The 26,872-nt window shown below is 38.0% G+C and overlaps 2 protein-coding genes across 6 annotated transcripts in view; both read left to right on the top strand.

Moving 5' to 3' along the window:
• Positions 1-221, top strand: part of LOC106730443 (ankyrin repeat domain-containing protein 20B-like) — an 82,235-nt gene extending 82,014 nt beyond the window's left edge. For all 4 annotated transcript variants that reach the window (XM_032464813.1, XM_032464812.1, XM_032464798.1 and 1 more), the window contains one exon: positions 175-221. The gene's annotated coding sequence lies outside the window, so the exon portion shown is untranslated. The remainder of the gene's footprint in view (positions 1-174) is intronic.
• LOC106730873 (ankyrin repeat domain-containing protein 26) lies at positions 207-26,872 on the top strand. 2 transcript variants are annotated; one of them, XM_032464834.1, is made up of 13 exons: positions 207-344; positions 2,701-2,734; positions 3,016-3,158; positions 5,316-5,526; positions 6,693-6,876; positions 7,720-7,857; positions 9,303-9,815; positions 11,285-11,359; positions 17,780-18,139; positions 18,716-18,918; positions 20,506-20,719; positions 25,390-25,435; positions 26,589-26,872. In XM_032464834.1, the coding sequence occupies exons 4-13, from the start codon at positions 5,417-5,419 to the stop codon at positions 26,627-26,629; spliced, it is 1,884 nt and encodes a 627-aa protein (XP_032320725.1). In that variant the 5' UTR covers positions 207-344; positions 2,701-2,734; positions 3,016-3,158; positions 5,316-5,416; the 3' UTR covers positions 26,630-26,872. The 2 variants fall into 2 exon arrangements, with proteins under 2 accessions (XP_032320725.1, XP_032320726.1); XM_032464835.1 differs by lacking the exon at positions 7,720-7,857 and having other exon boundaries at positions 240-344.

The raw sequence follows: 26,872 nt of genomic DNA, 5'->3' as shown, positions 1-26,872 counted from the left end.
TCTTTGAAGCAAGAATTTGTGTTTCCTTGCATATGGTTGGCACTTGATAACCATTTTGTGAATTAATAAATGATTGAAGATGGGTAAGAGTTGGAATTTTACAAAAATTGTTTTTTTTAATTTATCAGTAGAATTATTTTTTAAAAATTGGCTTTTTTATGGATTGTTTTACAGTAGCTGTCCTGGCTTGTATATGACGGAAGTAAAGAAGAATGAAAGTGGAAAACGGACATTAAAAGCATCTGTGACTTCACGTGTATTGCGAAGACTGCCTCGCTGGCTGGTGGTCTCCTACACGTGAATGACAACAGCAGTTTAAGTGAAGGAGATCAAGGTTGTGGCAGGTAAAATCTACAAATTCTTTATTTCTAGGTGAAGACGTATTAGCAGTGATTACCTTCTCTGGAAATAGAACAGCAGCATATAGTGCAAAGGCCAAGGCAAGAGAATTCTCAACTGTGTCGGAGGAACTCTGCCGAAAGGCTAAGATGAGGACAAGTGCCTTTGACCGGAAGTAGTTTCAGTAATACGTCCCCATGGAAGCCGGGCTGCAGTGAGTCAGTGTGAACAGCCCCTCAGAGGACATTCCCTGGGAAGGCAGGAGAGGACTGGGTGATAACTGAAGGGGAACGTGGGGCTCGTGGGGGTTCCCTTTCTTTTTTTAATGATGAGATGGTAGTTGTAGAGCATGTCTGTTTGCTGTTGGATGCGATTCCATAGAAGACGTGTTTTTCAATTTAACTTTGTTTGCATTTCTGATATTAGAAAGTGTATTGATTGTACTATGTTATCTTTAAGATATTGTAGTAAACTTATTCATGTATGGTTTTGTTGTAAGGGCTTATTCATTAGTTCTGAAGCGTAATATTCTTACACAATTGAATATTCAGATAATGACTTTAAAGTTACACCATTGTCCATAGATTTTTAAAAATTGTATACTCATAATAACTATACAAACACTTAGGCCATACTGAATAGGGTTTAATCATTCCTTGATGATTCTAGATTTTATAGTGTCCTTGACAGTATCATCATGAGTGGCTGTGGTTTTGTATGCTATTGTAAAATACCAGATTCTATTAACTTAATATTTGTTTAGATTCTAGGAAGAACGGGAAGGTTTTGTTTATATACAATAGAATAATAAACTATTAACAATCTATCACAGATGATTACTTTTGGATTACTAAGTTCTAAATTAAAAAAGCCATCATGCTCCATAAGGACATGTCAAATGCATGAACAAACAGCTGAATGGATAATGAATGCCTGCTGATTAATGTCTTTAGCAAAAGCAAATCTTTATTAAAAGTAGATTTCCAGTATTGCCTAGGTCTAAAGTCTTTTTATTTTTAAAAAATAGGTGTTAAGATTCAGAAATTATTATTTTAACATTTTTTTATTGAGTCATAGTCGTTTTGCAATGTTGTGTCAAATTCCAGTGTAGAGCACAATTTTTCAGTTATACATGAACATACATATATTCATTGTCACATTTTTTTTGCTGTGAGCTACCATAAGATCTTATATATATTTCCCTGTGCTATACAGTATAATCTTGTTTATCTATTCTACATTTTGAAATCCCAGTCTGTCCCTTCCCACCCTCTGCCCCCTTGGCAACCACAAGTTTGTATTCTATGTCTGTAAGTCTGTTTCTGTTTTGTATTTGTTTTGTTTTGTTTTTGTTTTTAGATTCCACATATGAGTGATCTCATATGTTTTTTTTTCTTTCTCTTTCTGGCTTACTTCACTTAGAATGACATTCTCCAAGAGCATCCATGTTGCTACAAATGGCGTTATGTTGTCGGTTTTTATGGCTGAATAGTATTCCATTGCATAAATATACCACATCTTCTTTATCCAGTCCTCTGTTGATGGACATTTAGGCTGTTTCCATGTCTTGGCTATTGTAAATAGTGCTGCTATGAACATTGGGGTGCAGGTGTCATTTTGAAGTAGGGTTCCTTCTGGACATATGCCCCAGAAGTTATTTATAATTATACCTAGACATAGAATAATAATAGAGATTCATTTACTACATTAGTTAAAAATACTTAAATATTACTTTCTTAGCATATTGTGAAGTGCAAGTATTGAAGCCAGATTGCCTGGGTTGGAATTCTGGGCAGACATAGGGGCTTCGACAAATGACTTAGCCTTTCTGTGCCTCATTTTCTTCCTGGGTAAAGTACCTAATGTATTACCTACCTCCCAGGATTGTTGTGAGGATTAAAATGTCTTTAAGACATGTAAAGTGCTGATAATAATGCATAGCGGTTGCATACTAAGTCCTCAAAAAAGCTAATACCATGGTTATTAGAAAAGGGTTTCTTTCATATAAGGACTTCAGTAATACTTTCCAAACAGGTTTTATTGCCATAAAAGCCAGTTTTTATTGAAAAAGACAACAAGAAGAAAATCCTGGTGTATTTTTTCCTACCAAATAATACAAGTAATGTTATGTTTTTCCTTTTCCTCTGCTTGTCCCCTTGATTTAAATTTAATACTTTGTCAATAATATAATTGACATACTTTCTTTGTCCTTTAATGTTACTGTTTCCACTGTTTAATCCCTTTTATTGAAAATTAATTATCAATGCAAAGATTTTATATAAAAAATAATAGATTTACATATTTCTTGTATTTTCAATATTTAGTATTTGGCTTAAATGAATTGCTTTTTTCTTTTTTCAGGTCTTCAAAGAAAATGTCTACTAAAAAGGACAAGGTATAGTAAAATACTACTTATAAAAATATTTCCCTATGGTAAAAATAATTCATAAATGATAAAAGAGTGGAAAAACAAAATCCTCCTTTGTTGTAGAGACATTTACTTAAAAATAATTTAGAAACACTATTGATAAGTTAGCCTTTTGACAAAAGTCAGTTCTTTCGAGAAGTGTCTGTGTTTTTGCTCTCATAAAAAGATGGATATTTATCACCTCTGTACACTGAGCATATTTTATAACTATGTTGGAGACACTGTGAAATAGCATTATTTATTTGTAGGTCAAAGAGCAGATTAATTCTGTGGATGACCTCGATGACTTAACTCTGTCACCGGAAACAGCTTCCGAGGATCTGCGAGTCGCTTTTCCCTAATTATAAGAATACCCTGAGGCTAATCGAACAACTTGGCCCGGAGAGTAAAGGTAGGACCCCCGTATGACTACACAGCCTTTTTAAGTATCTCGTGGTAACGTGTGCACACCTAGTACTGCCCAGGGAGCACGGCTACGTTACAGTCCGCTGCGTCTCAGAAACCTGCTTTGTGTCAAAGCAGAATCAGACGTGTTGTGCGCTGCCAGCCAGGGGCTGTGACCGTTCCCACTCCCTGTGCTTTCTGTTGACTCTGCTGCTCCTACGCCTTCACCCAAGGTCAGGTTATCACTGCTTCCCTCCTAGAACGCTGAAATCACCTCAGGACTTTCTTCTATGCTGTCCGCCTCCTGGAACCTTGGTCTACACCGCAACCATGATTACTAGATAGTTTTTAAAATTCAGATCTTTGTTACCCCCTTGCTTAAAATCCAGCTACTGCTTCTCACAGCTCCATGGTTAAAGGCCACAGTCCTCTGGCTTCATCTTGTTTCATTTTATTACCCTTCTTTCCACATGAATTTTAGAATCAGCTTGTCAATGTAAAAAAAAAAAAAAGTCTGCTAGTGTCCTGGAAATTAGATGTAGATTATGTTGAATCTGTAGATTAATTTGGGGAGAATTGACTTCTTAACAATACGGAATTTTTAACCCCGAACAAAGTTTATTTCTCCGTTTATAGGTCTTCCTTGATTTTCTCAGTAATATTTTAGAGTTTTTAGTGTCTGGGTCTTTCCAGTCTTTTATGAGTTTACCTGTATTTCTTATTTTTCAGTGTGGTTATAAGTAGTATATTCTTATTTATTTGTTTGTTTTAAAATAATGTATTTTAAATTTTAGTTTCTGATGATAGAAATACTAGTTGATTTCTGTATACTGACTCTGTGCCCTCCAACCTGACTGAACCCATTTATTAGTTCTAGTAGCCTTTTTATGGATTCTCTCAGATTTTCTACATAACCAAAGGTGGTCAAGCTTTTTCTTCTTTAAACTACTGTCTTACTAAAGACAGTTCACGTTTAAGACTTGCAGCCAATAAATACATTCTCTGTCACAGCTAGTCAGCTCTGTCACTGTTGCAACAAGAGTAGCCATAGACAATACACAAGTTAATGGACTGTGGCTGTATTTCAGTAAAACTTTATTTACCAAAGCAAGCAACCCGGCCCACAGGTTGGAGTTAGCTGACTCGCACCATGTAATCATATTCCCCGCTGATTAGCAGACAGTTTTACCTCTTCATTTCCCATCTAGATGTCTTTTGGTTCTTTCATTTTGCCTGATTGCACTGGCTCCAGTATAGTGCTGAATAGAAGGAGTAAGAGAAGCCATTCCTGTCCGGTTCCTCACCTTCTGGGAAAAGCATTCCGTTTCTCACCATTGCATATGGTGTCAGCTGTAGGGTTAGCACAGATCTTTGTCATAGTGAAGACGTTCCCTTGGTTCCTAGTTTGCTGGAAGTTTTTATCAGGAATAGATATTGAGGTTTGGCAAGTGCCTCTTTTTATCCACTGACATGATCATATGGTTTCATTTTTAGTTTGTTAATATGATGAATAACATTGATTTTTACATGTTAAAACAGCCCTGCATTCTTGGGATACACCCCACTTGGTCACGATGAATTATCCTGTATTGTTGGATTTAATTTGCAAATGTTTTGTTTAGAATTTTTACCTCCATTTTCATGACATTAGTTTTCTTTCTTGTAATATCTTTGTCTGGTTTTGGATTCAGGGTAATGTTAGTTTTATAGAATGAGGACATATTTCTTCCTCTTCATTTTTTGAGGAAATTTGTGTAGAATTGGTATTAAATTTTCCTAAAGTATTTGGTAGAATTCACCAGTGTAACCATTGGGACTGGAATTTTCTTTGTCAGTAAGGTCTTTAAATAGGACTTTGGTTTTGGTTTTTAAGATATAGGGCTTTTTAGCTTATTTGTTCTTTCTTAATTGAGCTTTTGTAATTTCTCTCTTTCAAGGAATTTTACCCACTTCATCTGAATTGTCAAATTTATTTGCATAATGTTCATAATATTACTTTGTCATTCTTTAATATCTGCAGAGCTTAGAAGAATGTCTTCCACGTTATAGATGCTCAATATCCATTTGTTCAATGTATGGATGAATGAATGTGAAAATGCACAGTCTTTATACACAAAAATTATTCATATATTTTGTTTCTATTTTTGTTTTCTTCCTAATGCAGATTCTGATAGGTTATTGAAAATTCAGGATCCAGTTCATTCATTCAGATCAACAGAACTGAAAGAATCTGACTGTGCACTACTTAGAGGAAAAATTAAAGAAATGGAAAATAAGGTGAACTGGCTACACACAGAGCTGCTGAAAACAAGAGAAGCAAAATCACAGTTAAAACTTCAAAATGTGGAGTGGGAACGAGAGCTCTGCAGCATGAGGTACTGAATTTCTTGGTTTTAAAGAAATATTTGAACTCTTTATATTTACTTTAATACTGTAGGTATGTAGGAGAAGTCTTATAATTGCTAACTTACCTTTTGGGATTTTACAGGGGAGAAAATTTCATTAATATTGTGGAATATGAGACTCTTGGAAATAACAAGGCAATATATATATATATGTATCTCCTCATTCTATATTTCTTTAAAAAAAATCTTTGATCCTTATCTCTCAATTGTCCTCCAGAAAGTTTATATTACTTTACATTCCCACTTGCAGAATTATGAAATGACCATTTTTCTCAAGGCAGAAACTTTAAAAAAAATTATGCAGTTTGATTCTTAACATATGAATGGATGGACTAAAAAGTAAAGTGGAAAGTGATTACTGGTTAGTTTATTCAGCATCTCTCTCATACAGAGATAAGATTAGTTCAAAGGTCTATGCTGAAAGCACGGATTACTCTTTATTTTTTAATTACTTAATAGGGATCCTGCCTTGTACCAAAAGGGATTTAAAAATGATTTACTAAATAAATAATATTCAACAAGGTAAGTTCAAAGTGTTGCAAAAGAAGAAACATAAGTGTAGGGCATCAGGGAGTAGACTCCCCAGCCTCGCCTTGGATTATGCTAATTAGCGGGTCTGTGTTCTGGAAAAGACGTCTGCGGATGTTACCTTCCTCTGGAGGATCATGTAGGAGTCCCTGTAATACTTCATGAAGTTGAAATTTTATCTCTCATGAACTTATAAACCTGTTTCTAAATAGCAACTTCTCTTTTAATTAGTAACTAAATTCTCTGTCCTAATGAAGGAGTAATTTATGACTATGTGGGGAAAAAAGGGTAATTTTCAATTCAAACCTTACTGAATAATTGCAAAATTTCTTCCCTACACTATTGACCAGAGTTACTCTTGACTGAAACTCAGTAGCATTATGTGTTTTCATTGCTACTTTCCAAATATATATATATACACATAAGTCTATCATTATGAAGAGATTGAAGTGAGGAATTTAAAATGTGAGACTTAGAAATGAAAAAAAAAAATTGAGAACATACAAATTCCATTAGGGTAATAAATCAGCATGTGAAGAACCAGATCATAAAATGAACTTTTTATTTTCTAACAAAATAAATTTTAAGGTAAGCATATTTCACTGCAGATTCACATTAGAACAAGAAACAAAGAAGAAGAGAAATGCTTATATATTATATGAAAAAACAAAGGATGACTTGAAAAGAAAAGAGAAACAATACAATGAGCAAGTTTACCTGAAACAACAACTTGAAATCACTGCCCGAGCACTAGAATGCAAAGTGAAGAGCATATGGAATAAAGCAAATCAGGTAAATTAGTCTTTCGTGAAAATTTCATATCTCTAACACTGTTTCATCAATATTATTTATAATATTCTTTTGAATTAATCTATATTTTCATTTAAAACAAATAAAAGTTATCTCATCCTAAATATGAACTATGACATTTAGAGCTTAACTTACTAATTTCTTGGTGTTCTTGGCATCTAATAGATGCTCTGTGTCTTTTCTGAATGAAGGAATGGAAGTTAAATTGAGCTTAATCATTAACATAAGGATTGACGGTTTTGGTCCATTCAACAAAGTAACAAGTCTAATTCTTAATTTTGGCTTTTTGAAGTTAAAATCCAGGCTAAATTGCCTTGAGACTGTGATGGAATTGGTTAAATGCCTTATAAAGAAATTTTCTCTCACTGGGATTTCAAAATTTGTAGATACTGACAGGCATATGCAGAATAGATAAACAAGATTATACTGTATAGCACAGGGAAATATATACAAGATCTTGTGGTAGCTCACAACAAAAAAAGTCACAATGAATATATATATGTTCATGTACAACTGAAAAATTGTGCTCTACACTGGAATTTGACACAACATTGTAAAATGACTATAACTCAATTTAAAAAGTGTTAAAAAAAAAAACCTTTTTCTTTCATGATACTACATCCCTTGTGTTTTTGCTCTGTGATAAATTTAGCTGTCATATATATTAGAATTTGAGTTATTTATGTGCATTAAAGATCCCTGTGCTTAAAAAGGCTACTTCTTTTTAACAGTTTAAAAAAATTTTTTTTAAAGATTCCCCTCCTAAGCTTTTTTTGACTTTTTTTCATGGTATAAAACCCAAAACCTAATGAAATATGTCTCCAGGTTTTAGAAGAGCAAAATGACGCTCAGAGACAACTTTCTCGAGAGCAGAATGCCAGAGTAATACAAGATGAAATCCTGGCCCATCATCTTTCCCAACAAAAGGAGGCAGAAAAGGCTAATAAGAAAATGAATGCTGAGGTATTTTCTTTAGTCATCTTCAAACATGTGTGTGTATGAATTTGTATACTTACATAGTTTAAAAACCAATACTGTAGGTACAGAAAGTATAGAGGGTTTTAAAAGCCTATATATGTAAATATATTTTCTGGGGGTTCATTTCTGGTCCATTGGATAAAGCAATACTTTGAATTCAAATCCATTTGCCGGCAACAGTGACGTAGTGACATTCACAATGGCCTCATCCAAGGAGAGGCTGTTCATATTTCCATAGGAATCGATGAACTTTCCATTATCTCAAAACTGTTGCTACTAACGGCAGGCATTCTAGTTTCTGGCAGTGATCTCACTCCTTTGATAGACGATTGGAGAGGTTACTTTATCATTTCCACTGATGGTAAGGAGGGAAAAAGTATAGCCAGTTCAGAAACCGTAGTTTGGGTGTCATTCTCCTACGTGTGATAAAAAGTAACGCTCTGCTCCATGTGGTATCCGATTTCAGTACAAGGAGCTTTTGAATATAGTGATAGATATGCCGTAATCTATACTTAGTGATAATTTATTGATCAGTATTTTATTTTTAATAAAACAGTTCACTGTATTTCCCTGCTATTTCACATCCATTACTGTTATAAACACCATGAAGAAGAAAAACAATTATTGCAGAAGCAAATAGTCTCCTGATTTTCTAAGAAGAGCTCTGTAAATTTGACCTTCTTTACCTTTAGTGTATTCACCATTAGGGAAATAGAAGGCTTCTCTTGTGTTTATGTATTTATCCTAGAGAAGTAGCTTTGGTTTGGTATAAGAGTCGTAGACTCAGAAGCCCCGGGGAAAACCCTGCAGCTTGCTTGTGTTTTTAACCCTTTATTCCAGAATTGTCACAGCTAAATGAGTTAACTGATGTTTGTAGACATGCTTAGTACAGTGCTTAGATTTATCATTTATCCGTAGATGTCATTCTTATAACTCACTCTAAAAATGTTAGAAAGGGAGAATATTTATGGAATATTCTCAGGAAGAAAATTTTTTGGAAATTTAACCTGTCCAAATATATACAGAGCTAAGGCTCTTACTTTGGGGGTAGCTGTAAAGGTTAGATGTCAGATATAATTTTTAAGTGTAGTCAGATTTATTCATTTTCTATTTTAAGCCTTCTGGGTTTGTTGTATTTCAGAGAAAGAAAGGCCTTTCCAGATTCTGAGCTTCTTAAACATCCTTTTGTGGTTTCTTTTTTACTTTCATGGATTCACTGTCTTTAATTAAATTTTTGAACTTTTGGGGATTTCTGCTTGTTCAAAGTTTGAGATTTGTATCCACCTTAAGTTTTCCAGTTGGATACCCAGTTATTGCAAACTTTTTGTTGTATAAACTTAGAGATTAGTCTTTCACTTCAAAGGAAATTATGATATGTCAGTTTATTGAGTACAGTTCAAAGAGTAAGAGATGAGGGGTTTCACTTACAGGACACAATGGATTTTGAGCTGTCTGACCCAGAAGATAACAGCGAGGTGCTTCCTCAGCAACTTCCTGAAGCTGGAAGTCAATTCCGTGGCCAAGAAATTGAGCTCCATCCCAGGAGAGATGCTCTTAGACCAACGACGTTGGTATTAGAGTGTGTGCATAGAGACCGAGGCCAAGCCCAGCGTTCAAACAAGGAAACTGAAGCCTTGTCTCAGAGCAAACAAGGGGAAGTCAGCAAATACATCGGAAAGCAGGCGTTCCTGAAGGAGAAAGTATGTAAACTACAAAGTGAAAACATGTTGCTTCGACAGCAACTGGAAGTTGCTCAAAATGAAGCCAGAAGTGAAAAGACAATACTTAATATCCCAGAGCTGTTTCCGGATCACATGGGAAAACTTGAAGCCATGAGCAGACGAGTTCTGATGCTGGAGGAAGGAAACAAGGAGTTAATTGATGAATCCAAATGTTTAAAGGACAGACTGTATCAGTATGAAACGGACAGAGCAGAAATGGAAGTAAGTACCCAGAAAGGGAACTGATTTTCAGACTTCCTCAAAGAAAATTCAAAGTAGTATCTGATGAAAGCTGAACGTTGAAACTAGTTGAACATAAAAAATGTGTGGGCTGTAAATATATACACTGTAAAGCAGCCTAAAAGCATATCTTGTATCCAGCGAACAAAAATTAGACCTGAGAGGTGCTTTACTTTGAGTAAAGATGCCGTGTCACCTGAAATTCTAGGAGACTAAGCTATAAGTTGTTGACAGATACAGGCAGGTCTTAGTAATTTACTCTTACAGTGCCCAAATGATTTTAATCTTTCTGTCACCACATTTTAGTATCATGATGAAGCAGATAAATGAAATGCTCAGACCTAAAATGAGTATTTTGAAATTAAGATTCAGTTGTGTGAACAAAAAAAAGTAAAAGAAAAAAGAGAGAGAGAGAGAGAGAAAAGATTCAATTGTGTGGATTACCTGGACAGTCAAATCCAGATTTCCCAGATGAACTGATGTGTAAATGCTGTATCTTGCAGTACTTTTCGTTCAGTAGCTTTTCATGTATTTTTAGTTGATATAATTTTATTTTTATTCATGTCAATTGGAATTAAATTTAGAAATATTTCCATCTCAAGTCATGTATTGTTATGACCTCTCCACTCCTTAAAGGCATCTACTTTTCATTCAGTCATAATTTGGGACACATGTAAATTTTAGCAAAACTGTGTTTGACTTAGTCTCCTCTGTTCTATTTATAATTTACTTTGAATATTTTTTCAAATAATTTGCTCACAATTCTCATTTCAAGGCTCAGTTACTGTCATTTGGATCTAAGTTTGTCCAGTACAGAGGAACTGGAGCGCTCTGTGATGTACGAGTTTGGCATTGGGGTCCCATTTTCAGACTGAGGAGGAGCAGCCAGAGTCCTGAGTGGCAGGAAGGGAGTGAGTGGGAGGGGTTGGGGGAGCTGTAGGAGCTGCAGTCCAGGAGGCAGGGGAGGCCAGGTTGTCTCAGGTCCCCAAAGGCCATTGGAATAACCTCGTTTTTATTGTGAGATAGGAGTCTATTGGAAGGATTTAAACACCAGATTGAATATGTGAAGAACTCTGAACTTAAGCCTCTAATGAGAAAGAGGGAGAATGTTCCACAGTGTGGAACTTAACCACCACTCATCCCACCTACACGCCCCTTTCTGTTTGAGACTTCAGTGGGGGTAAAGCTTGGCCATTTCCTGGGAGGGGCAGGGAATGGCTGGTGGGGCTGCATCCATTGTCTAAGTTAACTTACTGTCGGTAAGGCAGGAGGGTCATGCCTTCTGTGTCTTAAATGAAGTTCAATAAACAGGAATGTGTACCTGTGAGGAAAAGAAGGTGAATTGATGTCTGTGGGGATATTTCTCAAAGTCCATATGTTGGAGTTACATATTATTAATGTAGTTTTATGATAAGGTGACTTAAAAATCAGTAACAGAGTTATCTTTTTAGGCCTGTATGAGACAGCTTCAGCAAGAGCTGACTGACACCCGAAAGAAAGCGTCCATGTTGGAAGCTTCCCTGGAGGTGACGGCACATCATCAGACTGATGTAGAAGCTGAGACACAGGAGTCAGAGAGGAAATCACAGTCAAACTGCGAACCCAGTACGTGTGAAATTCAGCACGTCGGCCGTGAGTGTGCAGTGCAGAGTGTTGCAGGACACTAGCTTTTCAGGGACAGCTTTCTTTTGTATCTTCATTGTAATTACACTGTTATTATCTTTATAATGCAGTTTCTTAAACTTTGACTTTCATCCCACCATTTCTCTATATATTTTTTCTTACAATATTTACTCTTAGAGAAGTTGAAAATTATACATCTTTCATCACAGAAGTTAACTTGTTTTTCCTATTAAACAGTATTGTTTAGTGATCTCTCACCACAATGAGGCCAGCTAGATAAAGTCAGAGGACAGTGTTTCATGGCATGTTCCAGAAAATTGTCATGTCTCTTCTTCACTTTTGTGAATGGGTATAGAATCTGTGTGTATTCATTTCATGGATTTCAGAGTAACTTGTGCAGAAAGGTCATTATACAAACCAGTTGAAGTTAGGCATTGCCTTCATTTTCTCTTCATTTTACGTATGTTGTCAAAGCATGGAGAAGTTCAGACCATGTCTGTACACCGAAAATAGAGAATTAAGAAAATTGTCTAGATCCTGCCTTTGGATTTTTTTTTAACTTTATTGAGATATAATTCACATATTATAGGGGGGATTGCATAACTCAAGTGGTAGAGTGCATGCTTAGCATACACAAGGTCCTGGGTTCAATCCCCTGTACCTCCTCTAAAAATAAATAAGTAAAACCTAATTGCTTCCCTCCACCAAAACAAATAAATTCACATATCGTATAAGTCACTCATTTAGGATGCATAGTTAGTATCTCCTGGTGTATCCAGAGATGTGCAGCTGTCCCCACAGTCAATTTTAGAACATTCCCATCACCCCGAAAAGAAAGCCTGCATCCCTTGGCCATCACCTCCAGCCCCCCGCCCCCCTCAGCCCCAGGCAACCACCAGTCTGACTTCTGTCTCTATAGATGTGCCTGTTCTGGGTGTTTCACATGAGTGGAGTCACATGCTATGTGGTCCTTCATGATCAGCTTTTTTCGTTAGACAAAACATCTTCAAGGTTCATCCACGTTACAGCGCTTGTCAGTATTTCCATTTCCGTTTATTGTTGAACATTGCTCGGTTGTGGGGCTAAACCGTTTATCCATCCATCAGTTGATGGGCCTTTGGGTTGCCTCTGCTTTTTGGCTCTTGCTAATAATGCTGCTGTGAACATTTCCATCCAAGTTTTGGCGTAAACACGTTTTCATTTCTTTGGGGAATAGACTTAAGGGTGGAAATGCTGTCGTATGGGTCATACGGTAACTGTGTGTAACCTTTTGAGGAACTGCCATACTGTTTCCCAGGGTGGCTGCACCATTTAACATTTTTATCCAGAGTGTGTAATTCTCCCAGTTTCTATGCATCCCTGTCAACACTGGTCATTAGCTCTCCTGGTGGGTGTGAACTGGCATCTCATTGTGTTTTGATTTGCATTTTTCTGATGACAGAATGTTGGGGATCTTTTCATGTGCTTATCCATTTGTGTATCTTCTTTGAAGACCTGCCTGTCCAGGTTTTTGCCCATTTTAAAATTGGATTGTCTTCTTATGATTGAATTGTAAGAGTTCTTTTTGTATCCTGGGTGTAAGTCTTTGATCAGATATAGGATTTTCAAGTATTTTTTCCTGTTCAGAAGCTTGCCTTCTTACCTTCTTGATGGTGTCTTTTCAAGAGCAGAAGTCTTTAACATTGATGAAGCTCAGTTAATCTATTTCTGTCTTTTACTGTCCTACCTAAGAAACAAGTGCCAGATCCAGTCATGAAGACACACACACCTGTGTTTTCTTCTAAGAATTTTGTAGTTTCAGCTCTTTCATTTTGAGTTAGTTTTATATGTATTGTATGAGGTAGAGGTCGAATTTTGTTCTTTTGCCTGTGGATATCCAGTTGTCCCAGTACCATTTGTTAAAAAGACTATTATTGTCCCATTCAGTTATTTGACACTCGTATTGAAAATCAATTGACCGTAAATGTGAGGGTTTCTTTTAGGTTCTCAGTGGTGATGCATTGATCTATGTCTGTCCTATGCCAGTACCAAGTCAGATGTTATGAGAACTCTTTCCGAGTCATCTTGCATATTACCAGTTGTTTTACATAGTAATAAAAAGTCAGTGTCGTGGAATGTCTGTAACTCTGCTTCTGTGGAGATCTGCTGCTTCCTGAAGGGGCCTGTGGCCAGCTTATGCCTTGCTGACTCTGTGACATGAGAGAAAGTAGGCTTGCAAAGATAAAGTCCATCCTTCCCCCCCCCATTGAGATCCTTTAGTTTCTCGCCCAATGCCTCCCACTTCACTCGTTTCCATCAAATCATGGTCACGGGATCTGCTGACTCGGTCTGCAATATACTTCATTATGTTGCACTCATTATAATTCATAGACTCATCCATAGATTTCACTATCTAGAGGAAAGAGATTAAGCCTGGAGAAGATTAATTCAACCTTCCTCTTTGGAAGCCTCTCTAATCCATCATCTCGCGGTTCACGATGAAGTCCTCTTTTGGCCTGGTTCCTGTGTGTAATACTGGTGCCGATCTTGTTCTTGGTGTAGATCCTGCATTCTCAGCTCCCTGTGTCTACCTCCTTTTACTTAAAAAGAGAGATGCCTAGGTGTATTCTATAGCTTTATGCATAATTATTGAAATAAATATTTCATCCCATGCAAGGAAAATTTTTCAAGAGTACAGTAGCTGTTACAAGTTAGATAATATTCAATCAGTTTATCAGAAACAGGTAACAGATTAGTAATTTGAATTTCAAAAGCTCAAAGCCAATCTGTGTGATATGGAGAAGCATTGTGCTACAACATAAAGGTGAGACAGTCTTACCTTCCCTTACCAACAAGCTTTGAAGTAAGGTAAAGGAAAAATTGTATTGAATTTAAATACTGCCAAAGGACACTACATTTATGGTTCCATAATATTTTATTTTCTCTCTGAGGAAAGGGAAATGTAGAGTGAGTGCTAGATTAATAAGTTCTCAAAGCTGCCTGTCTCTTAGAATTTCAGTCAATTGAAATGAGGTAAAAAGGCTGATTTTGGTAAACTGACTATTTCTAGTTGTTTTTCAATTATTAGACTTCAAATCCTGTGTCCCCTTGCTTACCAGTCTTCCTTATCCTCAAAGTCGAGGGGAAATTGTGAAATACATGCCTATGTGTAAGAAACTGTAATTGGAGGGAACTCCGAAGTACCTTCCTTCTCACTAGTTCTGAGGTCTTTCTTTATCTGCTTCTCATCAGCACTTTGTCATTGACAAGTTAATCTCAACGTTTGTTACATTCCAGTTTATAGGAGACCAATTTCTACTATACTCAAGTTACATTTCTTACAATCGTTTTTCATCCACTTTTCTGTTTATCTGTTTTTGCCTAACAAGCTCCCCAAAGTTCAGTGGCTTTAAATAAGCATTTATTCTGTTCACAACCTACACTTAGGAATAGTGTGGCCAAGACAGCTGGCCTCTATTCCTCTTGGCTTCAGGTGGGGCAGCTCGAAGGCGGGCGGCTGGAATCACTCGAAGGTTCATCCATTGATGTCTGATGGTTGATGTTGGCGGTGGACTGTGGCTTTGGTGGGGCGGGCAGGTGGACCACCTCCCCTGGAAGTGTTCTAAGCTGTCTCTGTGGCCTGAGCGTGCCCACCTGAGACTGGGTTCCAGGGTTAAGAGCGAGGCAGAAGCTGAACTGCCTTTTCAAACCTGCCCTGCAGTTCACTCGGTGCCCCTCTCACCATTTCCTGTTCTTTAGGAGCAGGGCACTTAAGGTTGGCCCATAGTCTACCTTTTTTATGGAATTAATTTTGAAAATTTATGGAGACATTCAAAAACAAGCATAATCTACTCACTAGCCACAAAGTTTTCTTACTGCTTCCATACGAGAAATCCACTTATCCCCACTCAGTCCCTGAGCAGGTCTCGGTCGCTGTGGTGTTAGGCTCAGGCTCCAGCCCAAGGTCTTACTTTCCCATCTTCACCAGGTCCAGGTGGGGCTGAGGTTCCTGGGCGTGGTTTCTGGAGTACAGCCCCTTGGGTACACTCCTCTCAGTGCTGGGGCTTGAGGATAAGGAGACACGGGTTACTTACCGCCACACACCAAACATTCTGCTGAACTGCTAAGGACTCACTCACAGATGGAAGATGGGAGGCACACTGGTCCGTAGCAGTTCTGAAGTGCAGCCTGATGCTGCCGGCTCTTTGATTAGGACTTAGTCCTAACCCTGGGAGGGGTTCTCCTTCGCTGCCCTCTCTGAGCTCTTTGTTCTGTCCCTTTCATGAGCAGTGACCCGTGTTTGCAGCTGAGTAGTTCTCTCAAGCCAGCTGCCTCCTTGTAGACCATCTAAGAAAAACCCAAAGGCCTCTTCCTGTTTTGCACTGTCTTTGTCTCTTTCAGTCCAAGCTGGCAAGCAGTGTTTTTGGTACCACAGTTCTCTTTAAAACTTTGAGTTTCCTGTGAATTTTATTGGGTTGATGCCATTGGAAAAGCTACTCTCACGTCTTTTTGAGATAAACTCTTCACCTTGGGCTTCCTGTGAAGCTGTTGTGGGACCATGCCTTTGAAATTCTTATGCTTTTAAGATCTTTAAAGGAATTTGAGGCAGCACCTTAAATCTTTTCAAGGTCTTAACAAAGTCTTGGCTTCATCTTTAGTCTGTTTTCCTGGCAGCACCCTAGATTTGATGTTAGCCCGGAAGCCATTTCTCTGCTTACCGATTATGTGACAATTGGGCATGTGGAGATGCTTTAAATGGGATACAGATATTTGAACCCGGTGAGTCCTGGTTCCTTTACATTTAATAACCTGTATGTTTTGGCATATCTCTCTCATCAATTTTACTTTCAGCTGTTCGGTAGCAAGAGTCCCGTTTCCTCCGGTTTTAGCGTCATTTTCTTCCCTGGCCTAGAAGCCGTCACTCTCAGCCCTTCAAGGGCCCTCAGGCTTCCACTAACAGCCTCGTGGACACTTTGGATTTTCACTCTTAGTCTTCTCTACATCTGTTCAGGTTTCACCTACCTCCAGGTTCAAAGGCATCCCCACATTTTGGGTTCTTTTTTAATGGCTGTGCCCCATTTTTAATATCTGTGCCAGTTATTTATTGCTAATGATTTATATAATAAACTGCCTCAAAACCTGGTGACTCAAAACAGCATTTGCTTGGTTCACAAGTCTGTGTTTAGACAAGGCTCAGTGGAGCCAGCTTGTTTCTTCTCCACTTGGCATCAAGCGGGCACTAGAATAATCTAAAGGCTTGTTCATGCTCGTATCTGGAAGTTGGAGCTGGCTTTGGTTAAGGACATCCCCTGGGGTCATCAGCTGGGACAGCTGCGTGTACAAAGACTCAGTAGGTGGCCTGGGCTTCACAATGTGGTGGCTGGGTTCTAAGGGTGAGCGTCCCTATGGAGTGAAAGTCAGAAGCCATTTAGCCTTAGAAATCACACAGCAGTGTCCCCACATTCTGTCCCCTAGAAACCAGTTGACTGAGGCCAGTACATACTTCAGGGGAGGGAATTTCACAGGGGAAGTGTCAAGGAATTTGTAGAGATGTTTTACAACCAGCACCTCCGCCTATCTTGTCTTACCAAATAATCCTTCTATCTGAAGGAAAGTAGTTCTTCCCAAGTCAGTGTCACTGAAATTCCAGCAAGTTTTTCTGTTTGTTTTTGCTGAGTATGTTCTCTTGTTTTGTGGAGAGCCACAAAGGATTACAAGAATTAAGGCTTTTTTGTTTATTTGTTTAGAAAAATACATGGATCACCTTACTAAACCACTACACTAGGAGATGGATTTCTCCTTAACTCTGTGAATCATTCATTGCTCCTTGGAATGCAATTCAAACAAGCATAAAATATTTGTGGTTCAGAGAAAGGCTTATGGCATTAGAACCCATATTTGCAAGATGTATTAGTTGCAGTCTTTTTTTCAAAGTCTTGTTTTGGGAGGCATTTATTCAGCCCTAAGTAACTCAGTATGATCTCCCTAAAACTTTAAAAAGCATGGAGAGTTAAGACTTGGGGGAGGAAGGGGTAAGAGACTTTCTACTAAGAGGTGCCTTATAGTCATTTTATGTAGGAAAGACATGAAACAATTACAGAAAAGAGTGTGAACTCAAGTACAAATGTATAACAAAGGTGATGACAGTAAACAGTATATTTTTGTGACTCTTGGTGGTTTGAACTTTTTTCTTGATTTTCTGAGTAATCTGAGTTTCTCCATTCCACAAGGCAGATACCATTTTATTGTAACTGAATTTATTTCAACCTTTGATGCTGGGTTAGAGTTAGGCTGTTCTCAGTCTGCTAACCTCATTACCAAACAATTTTATCTTCTTCATGCAGAATGCTGATCTTCCAGCAAAAGTGAAATCTGCATCTTCAGTACTTCTCCATCTGAGTGCAGAAACTCAACGTTTTCTAAAGGAGTTATTTATGAAAGAATTGCAAAAGAAATCTGACACACTGGAGGAGGAGAAAAAGCAGTTGGAAGAAGAAGTAGTGCACCTCAGGCGTCACCTGGAAATGAATGCAGTGGAACGCAGTCCAGTGGAGCAGTACAAACGGGAGACTGAGGAGCGAGCAAGATGGGATGTGGAAATACTGAAAGAACTCAGTCAAGTCCTGCAGTACAGACAGGAGACTGAAGAACAAGCAAGACAGCATATTGCAGAAAAATTGAAAGAAATCAGCCAGTTTTTACAGGTGAAGCATTGATCTGTAGCGTGCTCTAACTCACTTCGCTGAGAATGACAGTTCGGATGTGTACATTTTACGTGTTTCCTCTACTTCCCATATAGCAGTTTGTTTTGTGGATTTCTGGAAGGAAGGCCGCATTTGTTACTCCCTTTAAATAATTCAGTTTCCATCATTACTATCACTAAATTGATCTTTCAGAACAACTCTCACTAGACAATCATTTTTAAGACCAATTGGTGTAAGTCAAGACCACTAGGAGGAAAAGCACATATTGTGATGTAAATACTATGCCACATTCTTGGATTACTTCTAGGTTGTATTGTTCAATTTTTAAAAGTTTAGATTGATCCTATTATTCTTTGATCACATTACATGAGTACTAATATAAGAGTGATTCAACTTTAACTTCATAATTCAGATTTAATTCACTTGACATCGATGATAAGTATTTTAAAGCTTAGCTTTTTTTTCACACTTAAAATTGCTTTCTGAATCACTGACTCAAAACTAAAGGGAACAAATATACTGTAATTACTCAGGTTGTAAGTATTTTTAAAATTGTATCCTTTTAATTTACTGTAGGCCCAAGCAGCATCTCAAGAAGACTTAAGAGAGTATAAACGTGCTTCAGTAAGTCAAGTGGAACACAGAGTTAAAGTTCTGGAAACGGAACTGAAAAGTAAGACTTTTCAGTTTGATTCTAATGAAAAAGAATTGGAAGAATACAGGCAGCTGTACCTGGAAGAGCTAAAAAATAGAGTGTCATTGGCAAATCAGCTAAACTCGTAAGTCAAAACGTAGAATTATAGAAAATAATTTAGGTCATTAACTTGCCTCTAAGGCATAATTTTTATTGAGCCAGGTTCGTGAGGTGAGTAGCAAGTGAAAGCTGACTAGACAGTGTAATTTTGGGAAATGGTTTAGTAAATGAGCTCTTTAAAATGTCAGTCCAGGGCAGTTTGCATCTCCCTGGCTTTTGTTGCTTTTACATGACTTTATTTTTTATACTTGCATATATTTAACCTGGTCTAGTCTTTAAGCTAGGGGTTTTGCAAACTTTGTAATTTAGACAGCTATATTATCACAAAATTTCTAGTTAGAATTCCCATAAATAGAAATGTTAATGAGTTTAAAATTAACTGTGTTTTGGAAGAGTACAACTTAAACCCAAGGGGCCCCATTCTGGTTTTTGGTGAATTTACTTTCTTGATTGTGATACTTGGTGTCACCGCTCGTGGGCACCCTGAGACGAAGTACTGTATCCTTCTAAGTTTGTCTCCACTATGTGAAGGCATGCTTGGGGAACGGGGAAATTCACATCGGGGTGAAGGGCAGTATAGTGGTTCACAAAGTGGCTAAAAAGTATATGGTGGCCTGCCCGAGGGGATGTGTGGAAGACAGAAAGGGCAGGTCCCACCTCCGGTGCCTGAGTAGCAGTGTTATGAGCTACAGGTCTCCGCGCAGTCCAAAAGTAGAGCGTTCCTATGAAAGTTGTCGGTGTAAAGCAAAGAGGCAGTTACCTTAGGACACGTCTTGCTGGTGGAAGCGTAAAATAAATATGCATAAAGCACAGGCGCTCACAGACACAGTCCAAAGCCGTGGCGGCGTGATGCCGGGACACTGAGTGTGGTTCCGGGGAAGGAGCTCGGTGGGGCCCCTCTCGCTGCTCGGGGTGCTCACTGCCCCACTGATGGCTCGGGCTAAAACAAGCACCCAGTGCTATGCTGGCTTTTTTTTTTTTTTTTTTTTTTTTTTTATGGCAGTGAAAATCCGCTTGAGGTTTTTCTTCTGGTTGTGGAAAACAGGTGCTGATGTAGGCCTCTGGTAAAAGCGAAGTAACAAAGTGAGCTTTGGGACATTGGGGGATACTTGAAATTGCCCCTGGCACTGTCATTGTTCTTTCCCACCATCGACTCTGCCGCCTGCTGCCCCCCAGAGGTGGTGGCCCTAAACTGTTCCTCAGTGCCGCATGCTTAATTTCTCCCAGGTAATGCGTGAAATGTGTATATAAGGGGGGTGAAAGCAAATGCTTGAAAATGGCTTTGAGGGATGGTTTACTTTTTATTTCTGAACTGGTTTCCTGAGGGTGAGTATGTCTAGGTGCAGCCAGTGCAGAAGGCAGCGGGGATCCTCTGTGGGGGCGTCTCCATCTCTGACTCCCCACTTTGAAGTACTTGTTAGTTAAGGCCCATACGTCCTTCTTTAGGACAGTTTTAAACTGTAATTGTTTACAGTAGGTCTGTGCTGACGTATTTTTTGGTGTCAAAACAGTTTAATGGGACAATCTGTTTACTGTTATAGCAACTTTAGAAATACACATCACTTAGGAAAAAAACGAAATGAATGAAATCTGTGCTTTGCGATCCTCGCAGGGCTAATGAGAGGCTGGCAGCAGTGAGCACTGAGCTTCAGCTGGAGAAACAGCACAAGAGTTCTTTCCTCGGCTCTGTTCCCGCACGGCCTGTTGACAGACCGCCTTCTGCTGAAAGTTCTAGTACTAGCGTGGAGCCCAAAAGGAGTCTCACTCGAAGAAGGAACTTAAGGAATTTTTCACACCCTACAACTAGCATGAGCGCTCTGTTCAAGGTTAGTTATGTTATCTTCTTTCTCTTGGGTTTCAGATTTCTGATATAATTCTTGTTTTTAATTTGATGAAATTCTGAGTTTTTTATTTGACTTACGCACACTAAGTAAAAGCCATAATTAATTGTGCAAATGAAAGAGACAAATTTTATTTTTTAAAGTCCCAGGACTTGTCATTTTCAAGAGATACCTGTCATTAACTTTATTCAATAAATGCAACTAAAGTGACAAAATTTTAAATTTCTTAAAAAGCTCCATTTTAAATTCTACTTTAGAAATTAAGTGTTATTGCCTAATAACTAGAGATACACTTTCCAATGTTTGGCTTAGTTTCTGATTGATTTCGGTTTGGCATTGGTTCATAGTCATTTTCAAGTTTTGCTGCACCCCAGTTTTTCTACCCCTAAGCATAAGTAAATGATTGGCATCGAGATACTTAACCACATACGGATGTTTTTTATTTAAAGGAATCCAAGGTAAATTCTTTTTATGAATTCAATAAACTTGTAACACTAAAAACATTAAGTTCTGTTTTTAAGTTTAAAATTTTTATCATTTTCTTCTGTAAGAGTACATTCTTAATTGCTATTTTACTTACAGCATTGTTATTTTAATTGTTATGAAATGTCTTACTGAGCGATTGTAGAACATTTCTTAATATGTAGTCAAGTAAAGCAAATATTTAAATATTTAAAATGAAGTTCACTTATGTCTCTGTCTTGCCCTCACCTGCAGGAATACCGAGGTGGCCATGGTAGGGAGTCTTTAAATTACAACCAGTTTTCATTGTGTATCGTTGTTAAAATAGCCATTGAAATCGGTGCGTGTGGGTTTATGGTTTGATGGTGTTTTCATGATCTTGATGCAGAGAAGGGTAGCACGGGCCCTTGTTGAGTGAGGTCTCAACCTGCTTTTTCTCACTTGGCTTCATGTCATAATAAATCAAAGAAGAAAAAAGCTCAGGATTCATAGACAGTGTTGTGGGTAAATTGAGTCTAAGTACTTCAGAGTCATGAAACCGGACTGCGTGGTGTTAAAAAGAAAAATGCATGCTTAACACTTCCGTCAGTGGCTAAGCATGATGCAAACTCGAAATGTTTTCATTAGTTGTCACCAAAAAATCACGAGTGTGTCACTTTAGAGGATGATGGTGAAAGAGTGTGAGTGCAAAAGCAGTGCAAGAGAGATCTCCTGAGGACAGGTGTTTCCTTTAATGTTTTTGGAGGAAAGAGGTGTCTATGTTTTAGTACTTCTAGGTACACAGGAAAATAATTTAGCTTAAACTCAGTGTTGTAGTTCCAAGGTACACGTAGTTCTTCTGTGGGGCTGTGGGGCCGAACCATGCTAGGTTTAGCAGGGAGATTAACAAGCCCCGCTCTGTCCGGGTGCAGAGACGCGTCTCCCTCAGCACTACCGGGCGCCTCACAGGAGGTATTGTACAGTTACTGCTTACAGATTTCTTAGACTCAGAGAAAGAAGGTGCCTTCTAGAATTGCTAGGGATATAATTATTTCTGCTGGGAAAACATAAAGTAATGCTATGAGAGCTGTGCACATACTGTTTAAAATGACAGGAAGGGATGGATTTTTGCATGGGGCTTAACCAAACAGACTTCCACAGCTTTTGCAAAATGTCAAAAATGGCATTGGGATTGAATGTAACATTCTCCTTTATTTGCAAGGCTTAAACACTTTGGACTGTTCCTACTGTGAAGTTCCAGCTTACTCCGCATTTTTTTCTAACTTGACAGAAGTATTGCTGTACGTCTGTGATTTTAGTCGTGCTGGTGGTCGAAGCAAGTTTTTTCCAGTTGATAACACTTGGGTTTATTGCCTCTCTTACTGCTGCATGAAGTACAGCTTTGTCCCTTGACATTGTTGTAGTGGTAACAGATGGACCCCATATCTGCTTTGCTAGTTTGTACCCTCAGATTTCACATTCTAGTTTATTTCTGGGATGTTTTGTCCTACATATCAGAAGCAATTTTACAGTTTTACTCAATTGTGTTATTTAATTATATTACTATAAAATACAAAAAGTTAAAATTAGCCTGAGCAGATACATCACTGTTAGATTTTCTTGCACATAGAATTTTTTTTCTGAGAACTGAAAACTTAAAAATTGATTCCAGACAGTATTATGACAGACAAAATTTCTCTGTTTTAAAGACTTTTTTTTGTTCAAGAGTTTTTAAGTGTTGGTGTGCCTAACATGAAGCATGGCCACAATAGTTAATAAATGTCCTTCAAATCTATTTTAAATAGGAAGACTAAATTTTACACTCACTGATTTTGGACTTTTGGTGTATTACTGACACTTTCAAACATTTTCTAATGATTCATTTAACTACTTTTTAAATTGCTCAAACGTCCATTCAGTTCAGCAGCCCCTTTTCTAAATGGGATTATACCAGTGCACCAGAGCTAGAACGATTAATATTCCTAAGACTTTAACTTTTTACATGACACAGCACTGCGTCTCAGCAGAATCTGGTCACGTTTCTTTTAAAAGTAGGCTTCCAAGGCAGGGCACATCCACTCTGAATTTTAATTCTAATCAAACTATCACAGTAGTTAAGCTCACTTCTCATAAGGCAGAGGCAGAGTTCAGTAACCTTGTTTCTTGTATCAGCTCTCTGCTCTGTGGAATCCCTCCTGCCCTCATTTCATTTTGTCTGAATGGACAAATGAGGAAGCGTGTTAACTTCTGAAAGCCAGTCACTCAGCTTCTTCCAGTTCTTTTTCTTTCATTCACTTTTTTCTCTGTAGTGAATTTTTTAGCTCCTTGATCAACAAATTCTTTCTCCTTTCTTTGGTCTGCAACAAAATACATGTATTTAACAGTTACAAACTGACAAGTGTCATTTCCTTCATTAACCTATTTACAACAGTATGATGAATCAGAGTGGTTAAATGACTTGATTTTATTGCATTTCTGGAATTGTACTTATTTTTATAACATTTAAAATAAGAATGATACCAAGTTTTAACTTAAAAGTATTAATAACCTGAAAACATATTCACTTTGGAAATGAACACGTGTGTATACGTGTGTGGCAAGTCTGTTTTTATCAGATTGATCTCGGAAAGAGAGGGCAGCATTATCTTCCAGCCTGTGACCTCAGTTTTGACCTCAATCCTGCAGTGTCCCCAGTGGGACCTTCCATTTCTATGGGACATAGTCTGCAAACCGCCAGTTACGAGAGTATCCTCCTAATTAAAAATCATTAGAATTAAAACTTGCTGATACATTGTCTTCCTGTGTATAATTTTCTCACCTTACTGTGTTTTTTGTTAAATGGAAAAGTTTAAGTAAAACTGCAGGTGCCTTCTCCTTATTAATGTTGGACTTCAGATCACTTCCACCATCTGGACCTAGAAATAAGCATAAAGGTCCCAGAAGTACGTGTTTAGGAAAATAGCTTTGCAGAGGAAAAGAGTAACCTTACATTCAACTCATGTAAAAGTGTGATCTACATTTTGCATAGTGTTTATTAATGGTTATATGAAATTATTTCAGTCAAGGCTTCTCCCTTCATCTGCTAGGTGTTTTTCACTTCACAGGACCCGCCTGGCACTGTTGTCATGTTGTTGATGGCATAAGGCCTCTCTAGAGTGCTCTTGTCAGACAGTGTTACGGAAAACAGTCTCTGAAAATACTGGCAAACGGTAGCCCCAAATTTTGTCTTTGCACCTAACTTTTACAGAAGCCTCGGCTCTCGTGTCGCTGTTATCACCACAGTGTTTATTATGTCTGGTGTACTATTGTAGACCCTGTTTAGTGAGCGGGTGACTTTTATAAGAAAGGTTTTTAAAAGAACACTCTAGATGAGGACACTTGTAGTTTGAAGTGTCCCCACACATTTCATAATTAAATACGTAACTAATTAAGTCAAGTTTCAAAAAGTTGGCCCTAGTGTCTAGGATGGAAACAAAGTTACAGTTAAAGAATTAGGTATTGTTTTCCTTGTTTCTAGCTCTAGGAAGTTGTGAATGAGAAACCAACTTTGAAAACTGGCGCTAGCCTCTCCTTTTGTTTTCTTCAAGCAGACTTTCTGACGTAAATATTTTAGCCATCTACAGAGAGCAAAATACATTTGCTTAACTTGTTTGCCAGTAGAATTTTCACTTGACATTAACAGGACCCCTTTCTTCATTTTATGTATCTACAATTCTGTGCTAAAAACATTAGCATAGAACAGACCTTAAAATGTTAGTTTTCTAAAAGTGCAGGAATGGAAAGCTCATTTTAAGGGAAAATCCATTAAAGTTAAAAAAAACTAAACTTTTACAAAGGGCAGTTTTTCTAAGAACCGCAGAGCAACGCATTCAGTGTGAAACATGACTTGAACTGTTGAAACTCTCTGTGCCAATAAGATCGGGCATCGCCCTCTGAAGATTATGTGTATCCGACAGGGCAGTGTTTACTGTGCTCTTCATCAGGGGAATTTAAATAGCCTTACAGATATGTGTTCTCTATTATCTAAAATCAAAGTAAGTAGGAATTTATTTTATTTTATTCATGTGATTATTTTTCTATTTAAGCAATCCCCAAGTTAAGTGAAGTCTCTAAAAGTATTATTTAAAGGCCACATTTCATAAGCTAGCTGTCATTCCTATGATAGTGTTTCTTGTTTCACTTAAACATTAAAAATAATATTTGACTTATTTCAGACACAGAGGAAGCTGATAAACAGTATATCTAGAGAATTAAAAGAAGGTATGTTGCCAACATTTCTGAATTAAATTTAGACATTGATTTCTGAAATACACTGTAAACAGTAAATGGCACCACTTTCTATTGCTTGAATAACAGATACCATGTTAAATCTTTTTCTTACACGTAGCTAATGAAAAATGTGAAAGCGTAATTTCATTCATAATGATAAATATGCTTATTCCTCATTTATACATCATGATCCATATCTTTAAAAAAAACTCAAGAAGTCTGTGTTCTCTATTTCTGGCTGTGCCCTTCCTCTCCTGCTGTCCCCGTGGGCCTGTCACCTGCACACGGACCTGTTCTCAGAAAGCATGGAGGTCATCAGCTTCTCGAGTTTCTGGTAGTGACTGAGGCCAAAAACCCAGACTCAAGCAATCTCGGTTCATGTAGCTGTCACCTGGTGGATGAATTTCCTGTCATTCACTTTGTCACTGGTTAACTTTTTGCCCTCAGGAAAAATCCCAAATTCCTTAGCTTGGAAGAAAAACACCCACATCGATTTGGCTCTTGCCAAACCCTTCAGCCGTATCTCTTTCCTCCCCTGCCCTGCCCCTGTGCTCCAGCGGCTGAGCAGACTGCGTCCAGCTCCGCGGGCGCCCCTCCTGCCTCTGCTCTGTGTGTTTGCTTCTTGCCTCTCCCTCCCACACTTTCTCCTCCTCCTTCGGGTATCTGCTTACACGTCCCGGCCACCAAAGAGGGGACAGTATTGACACAAACCTGGACGTCCCTTCTGAGTGTTCCAACTCTGCCCTCTTTTATACCTGTCATGGCATTTATGTCTCTGTACCGAAACTGCCTGTTCATCTATTTTGCCAGCTTACGGTACAAGATCTTTCAGGGTGGGCTCTGTCATCTTCTTCTTGCGGTTCCAGTGCTTGTCACAGTGCCTTAGCACGTGGTTGCTGAGTAAATGAATGAAAAGTGAGAAAACCAGGCGCTCTGATCCTTAGCCACAAGAGCAGTTAATTGAATGTGCAGCCCTGGGCAAAGTCTAGAGTAGTAATCTTGTGTTTTGTGTTGTAATCGTATGTAGGTAGTTTTCATTCTTAAAACTTAGAAAAGTCTCAGCTTTTCTTAAAAAGTAAACTGACATTTAGTTACCTATGAAGTATTTTAAGTAAAGAATCTAATTCTTTCATTTTCTTTCCAGCTACTACTGAACTTCAATCTAAGTCCTACGGACTCTCGTAGGCTTGATGGACGAGTCAAGTCTAAGTGAAGATCTGGTTTCAAAAGCACGTCAAGTACATGTGGAGATTTTGAAGAAAAAGTGTACGATCTACAAGATAAATAGTAAACATTTTACCTGCTGGGCTGTTTGCCTAACAGTTTTTGTTAGTTCCCGTTAAGTAAGATACTGACAATGTTTGTTAAAGGAAAATATCCTTATATTGTATGTGCATGATTAAAATTTATGAAGTGTTTTAAACCACA

The sequence above is a fragment of the Camelus ferus genome, chromosome 22, assembly GCF_009834535.1.
Source record: "Camelus ferus isolate YT-003-E chromosome 22, BCGSAC_Cfer_1.0, whole genome shotgun sequence".
Taxonomy (NCBI): domain Eukaryota; kingdom Metazoa; phylum Chordata; class Mammalia; order Artiodactyla; family Camelidae; genus Camelus; species Camelus ferus.
This window is presented reverse-complemented; position numbering and strand designations above follow the sequence as displayed.